The 13,780-nt window shown below is 44.3% G+C and overlaps 1 protein-coding gene across 1 annotated transcript in view; it reads left to right on the forward strand.

Annotated features, from left to right (window-relative positions):
- Positions 1 to 13,780, forward strand: part of LOC124594408 (peroxidase-like) — a 193,027-nt gene that overhangs the window by 46,579 nt on the left and 132,668 nt on the right. Inside the window, exon 4 of the mRNA XM_047132781.1 lies at positions 9,736 to 9,837. Within this exon, the coding sequence (XP_046988737.1) occupies positions 9,736 to 9,837 (102 nt within the window). The remainder of the gene's footprint in view (positions 1 to 9,735; positions 9,838 to 13,780) is intronic.

Consider the following 13,780-nt stretch of genomic DNA (forward strand, 5'->3'; position numbering starts at 1 on the left):
AAGATCCGGCCTCAAATCCGAGAAGAATATCACAAGTTACTCCACCGGGTAAGCATACGTAGTGACAGGTCATTACTATTTTTCCATTAGGACGTTATGGTCAAACTAAACGATATCCATTAATGAAAAATAGCCTTGCATACTATTAAAGCACATTACAGGCGCCGACAAAGATGAAATTATTTCTCATTACTGTTATTCCCTTCTTAAGTGGTAATCTCACTCAGTTTGATACGCAGTACGCTTTAGATGAGTGCAGTGTCGATAGAAGTATCCTCGCTGCAGTTACAATTCCGTTTCGACAACCTAGGACTTCGATTCAGCACGTCACACCTCTATGGTAAGAGCTAGTCTTCTATAGTAGAGTCCAGTTGGTGTCTTTCGATTCTCGGCACAGCAAAGCTCAGTGGACCGAACCAACCGACAGTTCACAATAGTGTGGCTCACACCTTCCTCCACAGGACACTGTGATGATTTTTGAAACAGAATGCGTATCGACGAATAACTAGACTATCAGAAACTGCCTGCTGCTTACTTTCGTCAACTGGGCGGTTCATTTTCAGTAATAAAGAAACTTCGGCCGCCGGAAGTCGAACTGACTGACTTATTATTTGTGTGTAAGATCTGACAGCTAATTACAGAGCTAGGTGGCGTAATTGTCAGCACAATGGACTTGCATTCGAGAGAATGACGGTTCAAACCCGCCTCCGGCCATCCTGATTTAGGTTTTCCGTGACTTCCCAAAATCGCTTCAGGCAAGTGCCGGGGTGATTCCTTTGAAAGGGCACGGCCGACTTCCTTCCCCACCTTTCCCTAATCAGACAGGACCGACGACCTCGTTGTTTGGGTTCTTCCCCCAAATCAACCAACCAACAGTTAATTAAGGATACGTGCGATCTGTAATAGTTTACGGTAAATTTTTTTGTCTCGATCACAATATAAACCAGTTTCATACCACCTTTATAGCGAAGTCCCTAATGCAACTGGTATCGTTAAGCATATTGTGAGACGTAACCAATAATGGTGCTGTCGATCGCGTTGGCAGTACATTGGACACGTTTGAGCGCCTTAGAAATTTTCTGTTTCCAGTGCACCACTATTTGTATCTCCTCACAATCTACTTTATGAAACCAATTGAACTAGGTGCTGTGATATGAAGATGGTTGATCAACAACTGAAAGTGGTTATCATTATTTGACTCAGACCAAGATGACGTCTATTGTGTAATAAAGCACATTTTTATTTAACACTTCCCAGTCATGAAAAATTAGTTATATGGTGTTACTCCATTTACGTTAATCAGTAAAACTGTGATGAACTACTGACGACGCCAGTAATGGTAGCTTGTCCTCATTTAAATACACAAAAATCCGATGTAGGAAAGCGTAGACGTTTCGCAGTACTGTGCACACTTTATGTGCGACAAGGATAGCTGCAATCCCATTTAGACTGGCAGTACCATTATTTTTACATCAGAGAAAGGTTCAGATAGTTCAAATGGCTGTGAGCATTATGGGACTTAACATCTGAGGTCATCAGTCCCCTAGAACTTAGAACTACTTAAACCTAACTAACGAAAGGACATCACACACATCCATGCCCGAGGCAGGATTCGAACCTGCGACCGTAGCGATCACGCGGTTCCAGACTGTAGCGCCTAGAACCGTCAGAGAAAGGTATCAGCAGAGATATCTATTAGGTCCGCTCCGCCGGCGGAAGTGGCCGTGCGGTTCTAGGCGCTGCAGTCTGGAACCGCGAGACCGCTACGGTCGCAGGTTCAAATCCTGCCTCGGACATGGATGTGTGTGATGTCCTTAGGTTAGTTAAATTTAACTAGTTCTAGGGGACTAATGGTCTCAGAAGTTGAGTCCCATAGTGCTCAGAGCCATTTGAACCATTTTTAGGTCCGCTCCGGTATTGTTTCAAGTGAAGTGCTATAGCGGTGTCGCCTTCTACACGAGGAGGTAATCACTGCACCGTCTAGCAGGTTCCGACAAGAACAGAAACACGGCATACGTTAGGCTAGTATTGTCCTTTCAGTTGTTTCCTACTGCTACCACAGCTATATTATACCATAAAAGTGTCTTCCGACAGTTCAGTCGCAGGCAAGATTTACGACTTAGGTACATAAATGATGCCGGCCGGAGTGGCCGTGCGGTTCTGGGCGCTACAGTCTGGTGCCGAGCGACCGCTACGGGCGCAGGTTCGAATCCTGCCTCGGGCATGGATGTGTGTGATGTCCTTAGGTTAGTTAGGTTTAATTAGTTCTAAGTTCTAGGCGACTGATCACCTCAGAAGTTAAGTCGCATAGTGCTCAGAGCCATTTGAACCATTTGAACTTAAATGATACTACTGCTGAAAGGGGTATGAGAGTGTCTTTTTTTGTGAGCGAAGTTACGTAACGTACTGTCTGGCAAACAACAGTCAACAATCAACAAAACAGTATCTGTCGATCTAGCTTTATGAGCACCTGAAAATTAATAGCGCACAGAGAAACGTCACTCATTTTCTGTTTCCATTCGATCGGTGTTCGTTAGTTGATTTCCAACAGACCCTTGGTGACTGTGTATCGTGAAGTGATCGTAAAAATTTCATGGCGCCCATCAAACGTGGCACTCTGTGACAACTTAATGCAAAGAATGATGAGGGATATTTTGCACTGACTGTGATAGACATGCTATGACAAGCAAGTATATTTTAACTGAATGTAAGGAAACGACATTATAACGCCTCGAACTATTCAAACCCAAAAGTACAAGATTTACATTTACAACCAGCAACAGAAACATCATATTCGCGTTTCAGAGTTCTTCAGTATGTGAAAACGATTTTGTGCTTCAGGGGAGCAGAATGTCCTTGAATTTACAGTGCGAGGAAGTGAAAAGGTAACGTACGATTTCATAAGCTGATAGGCCATAACATTACGATCACTGCTCACCGCGACGTTGGATGTCGCCTGGTGGCGTTGTGGGCACGGGACACGGTGACAGAAGGCAGATTATTACTACACAGAACCTGGGAACGAGTATCTCGAAGCCTCAGATCTGATCGAATGCCCACGTGCTACTGTCGTTAGCATCTACTGAAAGAGGTAGAAGGACAGTGAAACTATTACTAAGCACTAAATGGTTGGTCGTCCACAACTCTTCACAGAACGTGGGGTTTGGAGGTGACATCTCTTCCGAAAGAGCACAACGCTGGTGCACGGTGTTTCGAAGCACACCCGTTCATCATCCGCAGACCACGCCTGCGTGTTCAAATGTTGACTCAGTTACATCGTCAGTTACGATTGCAGTGGGCACGGACCGTCGCGATTCAACCGTCAATCAATGGAACTCTTGGAGCGAATCACGTTTTTGCTGCGCTAGATCGATGGTCGTCTCCACAATTGCGTCATCGAGGTCAACGGCGGCTCGAAACGTGCTGCGCGGCAGGGGTGAAGGCTGGTGGGAGCTGTGTTATACTGCGGAAGATATTCTTCTGGGCTTGAATGGGACCTGTGGTAGTAATCGAAGACACGGTGACAGCTACGAGCCACGTGCACCCTTTTATGCTTGATATCTTGCCCGACCGCGATGTCATCTTTCAGCAGTATAACTGTTCGTGTCTCGGAGCCAGAACCATGTTATAGGGGTTTGACGAGCTCATTGTGACCTCACGTTGATGTCTCGGCGACCACATTCGCCTGATGTAAATCCTATGGAGCCCATCTTGATCGCTATCGGGCGCCATACCAGTTTACACAAATCAGCAGCCCGTTATTTACGGGTATTATATGACCTATCCGTAGCCATCTAATGCCACATACCTCCACAAATCTACCAGCAAACGCTGTCGGATCCCTGATACAGTGATGCATTTCGTCCCAAAGTCGGAGAAACAAACTATTAAGCAGGTGGTCATAATGTTTTGGCTCATAACTGTAATCACATCTCATTCAATTAAGTGTATCAACCGAAGAGCCCCCACTTCACTACGCGTAAGCACGCATCCCGATTCCTGTGAGTGGAGTGAACACGACTTAGCATCTTTCGTCGAAAGCAAACCGCAAAGATGTATAATTATATGAGCGGTGAAGCAGAGAGGTTATTTCAGTGTTCGTACCAATTAATGGAATCTGACTATAACAGACCTGTGTAAAGCATGACGAAGATAGATATCGCGATGCACTACAAATGGAGCATAATTGGTAGAAATGGAAGTGTCGAATAAAGAGGTACCTTATATTGTTTATTTCCTAATCGTACCACAAGACATCTGTCGTCCAATAATCGCGACATACTTTTCTGTATTTCTGAAGTAATCTACTACTTTTCTCACCATCTAATGTAACTGTTAGTTACTTGTTCATAGACTATATTCACGATAAATGTTACGAAGTAAGCCGGCCGGGGTGGCCGAACGGTTCTAGGCGCTTCAGCCCGGAACCGCGCTTCTGCTACAGTCGCAGGTTCGATTCCTGCCTCGGTCATGGATGTGTGTGATGTCCTTAGGTTAGTTAGGTTTAAGTCGTTCTAAGTTCTAGGGGACTGATGAGCACAGAAGTTAAGTCTCATAGTGCTTGGAACCATTTGAACCATTTGTTATGAAGTAAAACCTGTCAGCAAACACACACAAACGTACACACACACAAACAAAAAAATATATATAGGCGGTGTTTCAAAACCTTTGCAGAAATGTGTAGGGTTGATAAATCACGTCATGGAGAACAAGATGTTCGCCGACGCTTCCTGACGACGCGAGGCGTAGCTTAAGATTGGTTATGTCCCTGAGAGGCAGCAGGGAGTAGGCCTCTGAGATATTCGTATGCAATTTTAGTAGTAGATCTTCGAAAGGTCTTTTACATTCTGATTCTAATATTGGATTCCCTATCTCTTTTATATCGACTCCTGTTTCTTCTTCTACCATGTCATCAGACAAGTCTTCCCCCTCATAGAGGCCTTCAATGTACACTTTCCACCTATCCGCACTCTCCTCTCCATTTAACAGTGTAATTCCCATTGCATTCTTAATTTTGTCACTCTTGCTTTTAATTTCACCAAAAAGTGTTTTGACTTTTCTCTATGCTGAGTGAGTCCTTCCGATCATTATTTCTTTTTCCACTTCTTCATATTTTTCCTGCAGCCATTTCGTCTTAGCTTCCCTGCACTTCCCATTTATTTCGTTTCTGAGTGGCTTGTATTTCTGTATTCCTGAATTTCCCTGAACATTTTTGTACTTCCTTCTTTCATCGATCAGCTGAAGTGTTTTTTCCGTAACTTACAGTTTCTTCGCAGTTACCTTCTTTGTACCTACGTTTCCAACTTCTGTGATTGCCCCTTTTAGACATGTCAATTCCTCTTCAACCGAACCGCCTACAGAGTTACTTCTTATCACAGTTTTTATAAAAACTCAGAGAACTTCAAGTGTATCTCATCAATTCTTACTACTTCCTTATCCCACTTCTTTGTGCAGTGATTCTTCCTGACTGGCCTTTTAAACTTCAGTCTACCCTTCATCACTGTTAAGTAATGGTCCGAAGTTGTATTTGCTCCAAGGTACGCCTTACAATCCAGTATCTGATTTTGGAATCTCTGCCTGACAATGATGTAATCTAACGGAAATCTTCCGGTATCTCCCGGTCTTTTCCAAGTATACCTCACCCTCTTGTGATTCTTGAACGTGTAACCTCCTCCTCACTTATCGACCTTAAAGACAGTGAAAAATTAAACCGCGTGTACCTAATGGAAATTTGGGAAAGGCAATCGTCACCGAAGTTAATCTGTCGGTAAAGAGGGAGGAAAGGATTACATCTAAATGAAAGGAAAAATGCAAATGAAACTGGTGGAAATTAATTTTGAAAAGGGGTAAAGTTAATAAAGAAAGTAAATGTGCGGCCGTTACGTTAACAATTAACTAGCGGTAATTAGATATTTGAGATTTGGGGAAAATTACGGTCGCCAGTCCTATGGACAATTACTGTAGTAACTGAAAAAGAAAGGTTATTACACATATAATAAGCACTAGAAGCGTGGCAACTGAAGGTTGACACGTGTAGTGTGAAAACTGACAATTTGTCAGAAGTAATAAATTTCGCTACACTCTGACTTAATTTAGCAAAAGAATTAATAAAACCGAAAAATTGAAAGTTAATTTAGTGACTGAAATTAATAGTGAGCTTTGTTTCTGAAGCACATCGAAATTCAGTAAAATACGGTTAGTCTTGGGCTACCTCAACAATCATTTCAAAAGCTACTTGAATCTACGCAATTCAGAAATAAGAGATTTAACTTTGAACTTGAATTAAATGATTATGAACAATTAACAATAGTAAAATGTAGTACGTACCAAGCTGAGCTGCCGTCACAGGTAAGCTAAAATACGGTAACAAAACTCGCACTCTTAATTTGTGCTTGTGTAATCTAAATATTGTAGCCAGCTATGAATACCTTAACTGAACATTGAAATTAAAGCAGTGAAATCCAATGATATTACTTTAATGCTGGCGTTTGAATTTCAACGACACTCGGGTTCATTCCGGAAAAGAAAGGGACCCTGCTTGGTAATGCAATTGGGACAATGAGCAACAAAGGTTCATGCTACGTTGCTGTAATTTAGTGAGAAAAAATTTAACAGTTTGAAAAGCTGAGGTCTGCCATACAGTTCTAAAACTTTACGTGCTACCAGTATTCCTTGTTGGTTGATTGAAGGTTTGAAGTCGTCGATCGAGGAGGTGGCGACAGTCACTCATTGTCGGCCGTCGCTGTTGCAGAAGCTGGATGTTGGCGCGCCTTCTTCTCGACACGGTCACCAGCCGAAACGGGCTCTTGATGTGTGCCAGCTAACGCTTCCCGTCCGCGACACCATGTCAGAAACTAACATAGCAAGTCGAGCGCAATTACATGCTACCAAACCCCGAAAGCGCGGCAACTCGCGGGAGCGTCACACAACACACTTGCTCCACTGCCCTTCTCCAGCCAGACTCTGCTCTGCCCGCGCTCCACGTGGCCGAGTTCACACTACCAAAGATCGTAAACACTTTGGTTCTCCACACAACCTATCGATGTAATGGTTCGATAGCATAGTTTTCCCTAGGCAAGACCGATCGTAAAAATACAAATAATATTTACAAAACAAACCAATTATACATCGACATAAATGCATATATATATATATATATATATATATATATATATGTATATATATATATACAAATAGTAAAACAATTACAATATATAAAGACACAGAAATGTCATATCTTCAGGTACCAAAATAAGGAAAGAATTCATAGTACATTAGATGGACATAGGAGGATATGCATTTCCGGCGTTACAAACGAGGTATTCTGTTCGCTATTACTAGCTGAAATTTATTGTAGAATTTTGCGTTTAGATCATCTAACATTTGTTCCATCTTTCCTGCACTCTCTGCCATCACAACCATGTCGTCTGCAAATCTTATACACTCCACTCTCCGACCCCCTATGCAAACTCCTCTCCTTCCATCAGAACTTCTTCCAGATATGTATTGAACAGTGTTGGTGATAAACAACATCCTTGTCTTACACCTCTTCCCAGTTCAATTTCTTCACTCATCACATCTCCTATTCTTACTCTTGCTGCCGCGCGGGATTAGCCGAGCGATTTAGGGCGCTGCAGTCATAGACTGTGCGGCTGGTCTCGGCGGAGGGTCGAGACCTCCATCGGGCATGGGTGTGTGTGTTTGTCCTTAGGATAATTTAGGTTAAGTAGTGTGTAAGCTTAGCGACTGATGACCTTAGCAGTTAAGCCCCATACGATTTCACACACATTTGAACATTTTTGAACTTACTCTTGCTCTCTGGTTCAAATAGAAATTCCTAATTAGCCGTCTATCCCTCCAGTCAATTCCATGTTTCCTTAGGATTTCCATTAGTTTGTCCCATCTGACGCAGTCAAAAGCCTTCTCAAGATCAATGAACACAATATACACCTTCGTTTTCTTCTCCATGTACCTCTCCCCTATCACTCTCAATAGCCCAACGGCATCTCTAGTTCCCACTCCTCGCCTGAAACCAAATTGTTCATCTCCTATTGCGCAGTCCAGCTTTCCATATAGCCTTCTGTTGAGCGTCCTCAGAAAGACTTTGGCTGCATGCGGTATCAGGCTTACTATTCTATGTTCCTCACACTTTTTGCTGTTCTTTTTCTTTTCTATACGTATTACGATACTTTCTGTAAAGTTTCCAGTCATGTATATTTGATTACACAGTTCAGTCAACTCCCTTTTCCCTGCTTTCTCCAATGACTTTAACAGTTCCGCAGGAATCTCATCAATTCCCATTGCCTTTCCATTTTTCATCTCCTTCACAGATTCTTCAATCTCACTAGTTACTATTGCATTTCCTTTGTCATCATCTGCAACTTTATGTTCTTCCTTTATGCCAAGGTCTTCTTCACTTGGTCGGCTGTCTGCAGCGTATAGCCATTCTATATATTCTTCCCATCTTCTCAGTATTTCTTGGGGTTCACTCACCATTTTACCGTCTGCTGCCTCTACTTCCTTTAGTCCATTGTTGTTTCTCTTTTCCCTGAATGTCAAATCCATTACTTCTTTGTACATCAAATCATATTTTCCTTCTTTGTCTAATTTCTCTATCTGTTCACACTTTTCTGTGAGTCATTTCTCCTTTGCTTTTTCTGTCTCCCTTCTTAATTCATTATTTAACCTCCTGTAGTTGCGTTTCCCTTCTTCTGTGTTTACAGTTTTTCATTTCCTGCGATCATCCATCTTGGTTATCATATCTGGTGTTACCCATTCTTTTTTTACTTTTTTCCTCTCCTTGACTCCGAGCGTTTCCTTAGCTGCCTTTATGATCCCATTTTTGAAACGATCTCATCTTCCTTCTGTGCATTCCGTTTCCTGTCCTTTCGTCATGATTTCACAATATGCATTCACTAATTTTTCACAATACGTCGAATATAGCTACTATTTTCATCATCGTCAGGCACGCACAGAAAACTTTTACTATTCTGTACACTAGTAATAAACAGTGTATAATGGGCAGAAACAACTGAACTGGTGACTTTACGGTGGTGCTGAAACTGCGCGCTAAGGGCGGTAAAGTATAACGCACGTAACAAGCGGCCCACTCCGTCCCGTCTGAGGGTTCCCATTCGGCTCTGTGTAAAACAGGGGTGTCCAGCCAACATCCCATGGGCCCCATGCCACCCAAAGCAACCATCTATCACACGACTGAGAAAAAAAGAAATTCCATATAATTCCTTTTATGTAAAGGTACGATCAATTGAATGTTTTCAATCTGAAACTCCTGCCACACAATGCTATTGTCATTGGTCGATACTGTTTTTTTTCTTCTTCTTATTTTTTTCAGCAGTTTTTGTTGGTAGTGTAAACTATCATACAGTATTATGCGCGGCCCACATATACTCGTCTTCTTCCAATGTGTCGCAGGTCAGCTAAAAGGTTGGGCACTCCTGTTGTAAAACGACTAGCAGCGATTCACATAACAAGCTACACGACTGCTACAGTGAGTCGAAGACGAAGCTCTGCGCTGCTAGTGTGGAAGGACGCGTAAGTCCAGTGTACAGCAGATCGCTTCAGCTGAGATCTGCCTCCCGACAAACTGACCTAACAATCTGTGAACGAGAACGCGCTAAGAATATCTTCGTAAACGCACCAACGTTAAAAACGAATTCCGCCCCGTGTCGTCAGTATGATGCTGAGAGACATGACGTGTTGTGCTTTGTGTTGCAGGACCAGCTGCAAGGTGTGCAGCAGCAGCTGCAGACGGCGAGCAACCCAGCGCTGCAGTCGGCGCTGTTCATACAGCAGGAGCAGCTGCTGTCCATGCTGCAGGTGAGGCTCGCTGTCACTCTGTCTGAGTGGTACACACACACACACACACACACACACACACACACACACACACACACACTAGTCTAGCACGGACCCATCGGTCGAGTACAGGGAGATTACCACTGACTACCACCTTGCCTTGCGTATGGCATGTAAATAGGATGGATACTTGTAGTAAGCATGAGGTTCTCTTTGTCGCCGGCCAGGGTGGCCGAGCGGTTCTAGGCGCTACAGTCTGGAACCGCGCGACCGTTACGGTCGCAGGTTCGAATCCTGCTTCGGGCATGGATGTGTGTGATGTCCTTAGGTTAGTTAGGTTTCAGTAGTTCTAAGTTCTAGGGGACTGATGACCTCCGATGTTAAGTCCCATAGTGCTCAGAGCCATTTGAACCATTTGTTCTCTTTGTCTTGCTGCAGAGTAATCTCAGAATATGAGATAGAAGAGAGAATGAAATGCATCCCTGTGGTTCGAATAGAATAGCTTTGCGACTGACAGACGGCAATGGTAGGGAGTGGTGCAGCGGGGTCTCTGTGCACGAGGGGTAATACTAATGAAGTTTTGACTATCACCGTGAAAAAAAACAAGTTCACCACGAAACTTGTTGGTGGTGTAGGTCCTTCACTACATGCGCACTGTTCACAGACCGCATTTTTCGATACAATGGGTGACTTGGCGGAGACTCCACGCTGCGACCGATTAAACCATTTGACCGTGTGGTCGCATATCTTAAGATTTCGCAAACACGGCTGTCGACTCCAAACAGAAATGGGGAAACGTACACAACTCGCTGTCGAAATAGCAGTTACAGCACACTCAACTACTATAGTATTTTTAAAATGAGGTTATTAATGAATGAAACGAGTAAATTTGTTACTGAGCTTCCACGGAAATAAAAGTTAACATTGAGTAGCTGCTTGAAATAAGCTTCGAATAGTTTGAAATAATACGGTCGTTAATCCAACTGAACAAACTCACTGCAAAACCAGTTGATTAAAGCAGTGTTGTGCACAACCTACAATTGCGCAATTGCGCGTAGAAGTCGATTACAAAATTTTGTGTCTTGCCAACTGACGCCGGCCGGTGTGGGCGTGCGGTTAAAGGCGCTTCAGTCTGGAACCGCGTGACCGCTACGGTCGCAGGTTCGAATCCTGCCTCGGGCATTGATGTGTGTGACGTACTTAGGTTAGTTAGGTTTAATTAGTTCTAAGTTCTAGGCGACTGATGACCTCAGTAGTTAAGTCCCATAGTGCTCAGAGCCATTTGAACCATTTTTTTGCCAACTGAAACAAATATTCCCTGCAATTATTGGATTTAGAATGCGTGAATAACTCTGCTCAATGATTTTCACAGAATATTCTTAATACAGTAAAACGTACTCTGTTTACTGCAAGAGTGAAATTATCTTGAACACGACAATATATAGATGCTGTAGCACACTAACACTTACCTTTAGATATTTACGCTGATGAGGCAAAACATTATGACCATCTGCTTAATAGCTCGTCTCTTTGTCTTTGGAACGAAATACATCATTGATTCCACACAACAGGGTTCCGAAGGTTTGTTGGTAGATTGGTGGAATTATGTGGCATTAGATGGCTACGCACAGGTCGCATGATTCCCGTAAGTAACGGGCCGCTGATTTGTATTCGTGGTCGTGGCGTCCGATAGCGACATAGGACTTACCTCAGGCAAATTTGATCGCCGAGACATCAAGGTGAATTCACTATAATGCTCGTCAAACCACTGTAACATGGTTCTGGCTCCGAAAGACGGACTATCGGACTATTATACTGCTGAAAGATGACATCGCCATGGGGAAAGACGCCGCACGTGGCAGCCGCGCGGTCTAGGTGGCACTGCCAAGGTTCGCGCGGCTCACCTCCCCCCCCCCCCCCCGCTCCCCCCCGTCGGAGGTTCGAGTCCTCCCTCGGGCATGGGTGTGTGTGGTGTGTGTGTGTGTGTGTGTGTGTGTGTGTGTGTGTGTGTCGTCCTTAGCGTAAATTAATTTAGGTTAGATTAAGTAGTGTGTAAGCGTAGGGACCGATGACCTCAGCAGTGAAGCGTGAAGGGATGCAGGTGGTTCGCAGCCGTCGGCGTGTCTTCGATTCCTACCACAGGTCCCATTCAAGCGCAGGAGAATGTCTTCCGTAGCGTAATACTGCTCCCACCAGCTTGAGTCCGTGGCGCACAGCACGTTTCGAGCCGTCGTTCACCTCGATGACGGCGACCTAGCGTAGTAAAAATGTGATTCACTTGAAGAGCAGATACGTTTCCACTGACCGCGTTTCCAATGATCGACGGTCGAATAGCGCTTATCCCGTGTACACTGCAATCGTAATTGACAAAGTCGTTGGGTCAACGTGTAAATATGTAGGGGTGGTTTGCTGCGGAACTCCATGTTCAACAATGTACGATGAACGATGTGCTTTTACGTGCACCAGCATTGTGCTCTTTCGGCAGGTACGTCACAGATGACCATCTGTCCTACGTTACAGAACAGACAAGCCTCCAAACCCCACGCTCTGTTAAGAGTCGTGAACGTCCAACCATTTAGCGCCTAATGGTAGTTTCACTGTCCTATCTCTTTCCGTAGATCACGACAGTAGCACGTGAGCATTCGACCAGCTTCACCGTTCTCGAGATACTCGTTCACAGGCTCTGCTTAAGAATAATCTACGCTATGTCAAAGTCGCTTGTCTCAGTTTGTTCCTCCATTTCCAGCGCATATCTTCGCTAGGGTGATTCCCCGGACCGTGTCTGCTCTGCTTGCATACTTCTGATACCGCGTCACGTGCGAGCAAAGCCAACGGGCGGTATCCAAAGTTACGGTGGGCTGGTTTGGCTCATCAGTGTATTTTTAGATGAAATAAACAGAACGAGAAAATCTTGAAAATAATGGAAACTCATAATGAAACGTCAACTGTTGAAACAACGCTGTAATACTGCACACCAGGCGATGAGCACGTGGCAGTATAACAACACACGCAAATTTCTTTCAGTGCTTAACTGCTTTTAAAAGAGACATCGGAATTTACCGTTTAAATTACTGATCACTCTGAGTGGCAGTCTTACAATCCCGTGATGTTGGCGTCGTCGACTGCCCTAATTTTACGTAGAGGTTGGTCAGCGACGACAGTGATTAAGAACTACTCAATGTCAGACGTTTATGACAACTTACCAATGTTGTGTAGTGAGATAAAAAAAACGTCGTGTGGCTAGGGCCTCCCGTCGGGTAGACCGTTCGCCGGGTGCAGGTCTTTCGAGTAGACGCCACTCCGGCGACCTGCGCGTCGATGGGGATGAAATGATGATAATTAGGACAACATAACACCCAGTCCCTGAGCGGAGAAAATCTCCGACCCAGCCGGGAATCGAACCCGGGCCCTTAGGATTGACATGCTGTCGCGCTGACCACTCAGCGTACGTGGGCGTACGTGGAGTGAGATGAACTGCTGTCAGTGATTTTTCTCAGCCAACTATAACCCACGAGTGTGACGCCTGCTAGAAATTCACATGGTCTTCAATCGCGCCTCGCAAATGCACGCGAGCCCCATTTGCGTATCTCCATCATGGCTCAAACTTACTACTAGCGGCGCTTTCAGCACTCTTAATAAGTCCCTCTGCGATCAGCTGGTGCACTAGCACACACTAAATTTCGAAGTCATTAAAAAATGGCTCTGAGCACTGTGGGACTTAACTTCAGAGGTCATCAGTCCCCTATAACTTTGAACTACTTAAACCTAACCAACCTAAGGACATCACACACATCCATGCCCGAGGCAGGATTCGAACCTGCGACCGTAGCGGTCGCGCGGTTCCAGACTGTAGCGCCTAGAACCGCTCGGCCACACTGGCCGGCTCAAAGTCATTGTCAGGAAGACATATCCATCTTAACCATATCAATTATCTTTGTCCTATGGTATTCCTGTGATTACATTA

The sequence above is a fragment of the Schistocerca americana genome, chromosome 1, assembly GCF_021461395.2.
Source record: "Schistocerca americana isolate TAMUIC-IGC-003095 chromosome 1, iqSchAmer2.1, whole genome shotgun sequence".
Taxonomy (NCBI): Eukaryota; Metazoa; Arthropoda; class Insecta; order Orthoptera; family Acrididae; genus Schistocerca; species Schistocerca americana.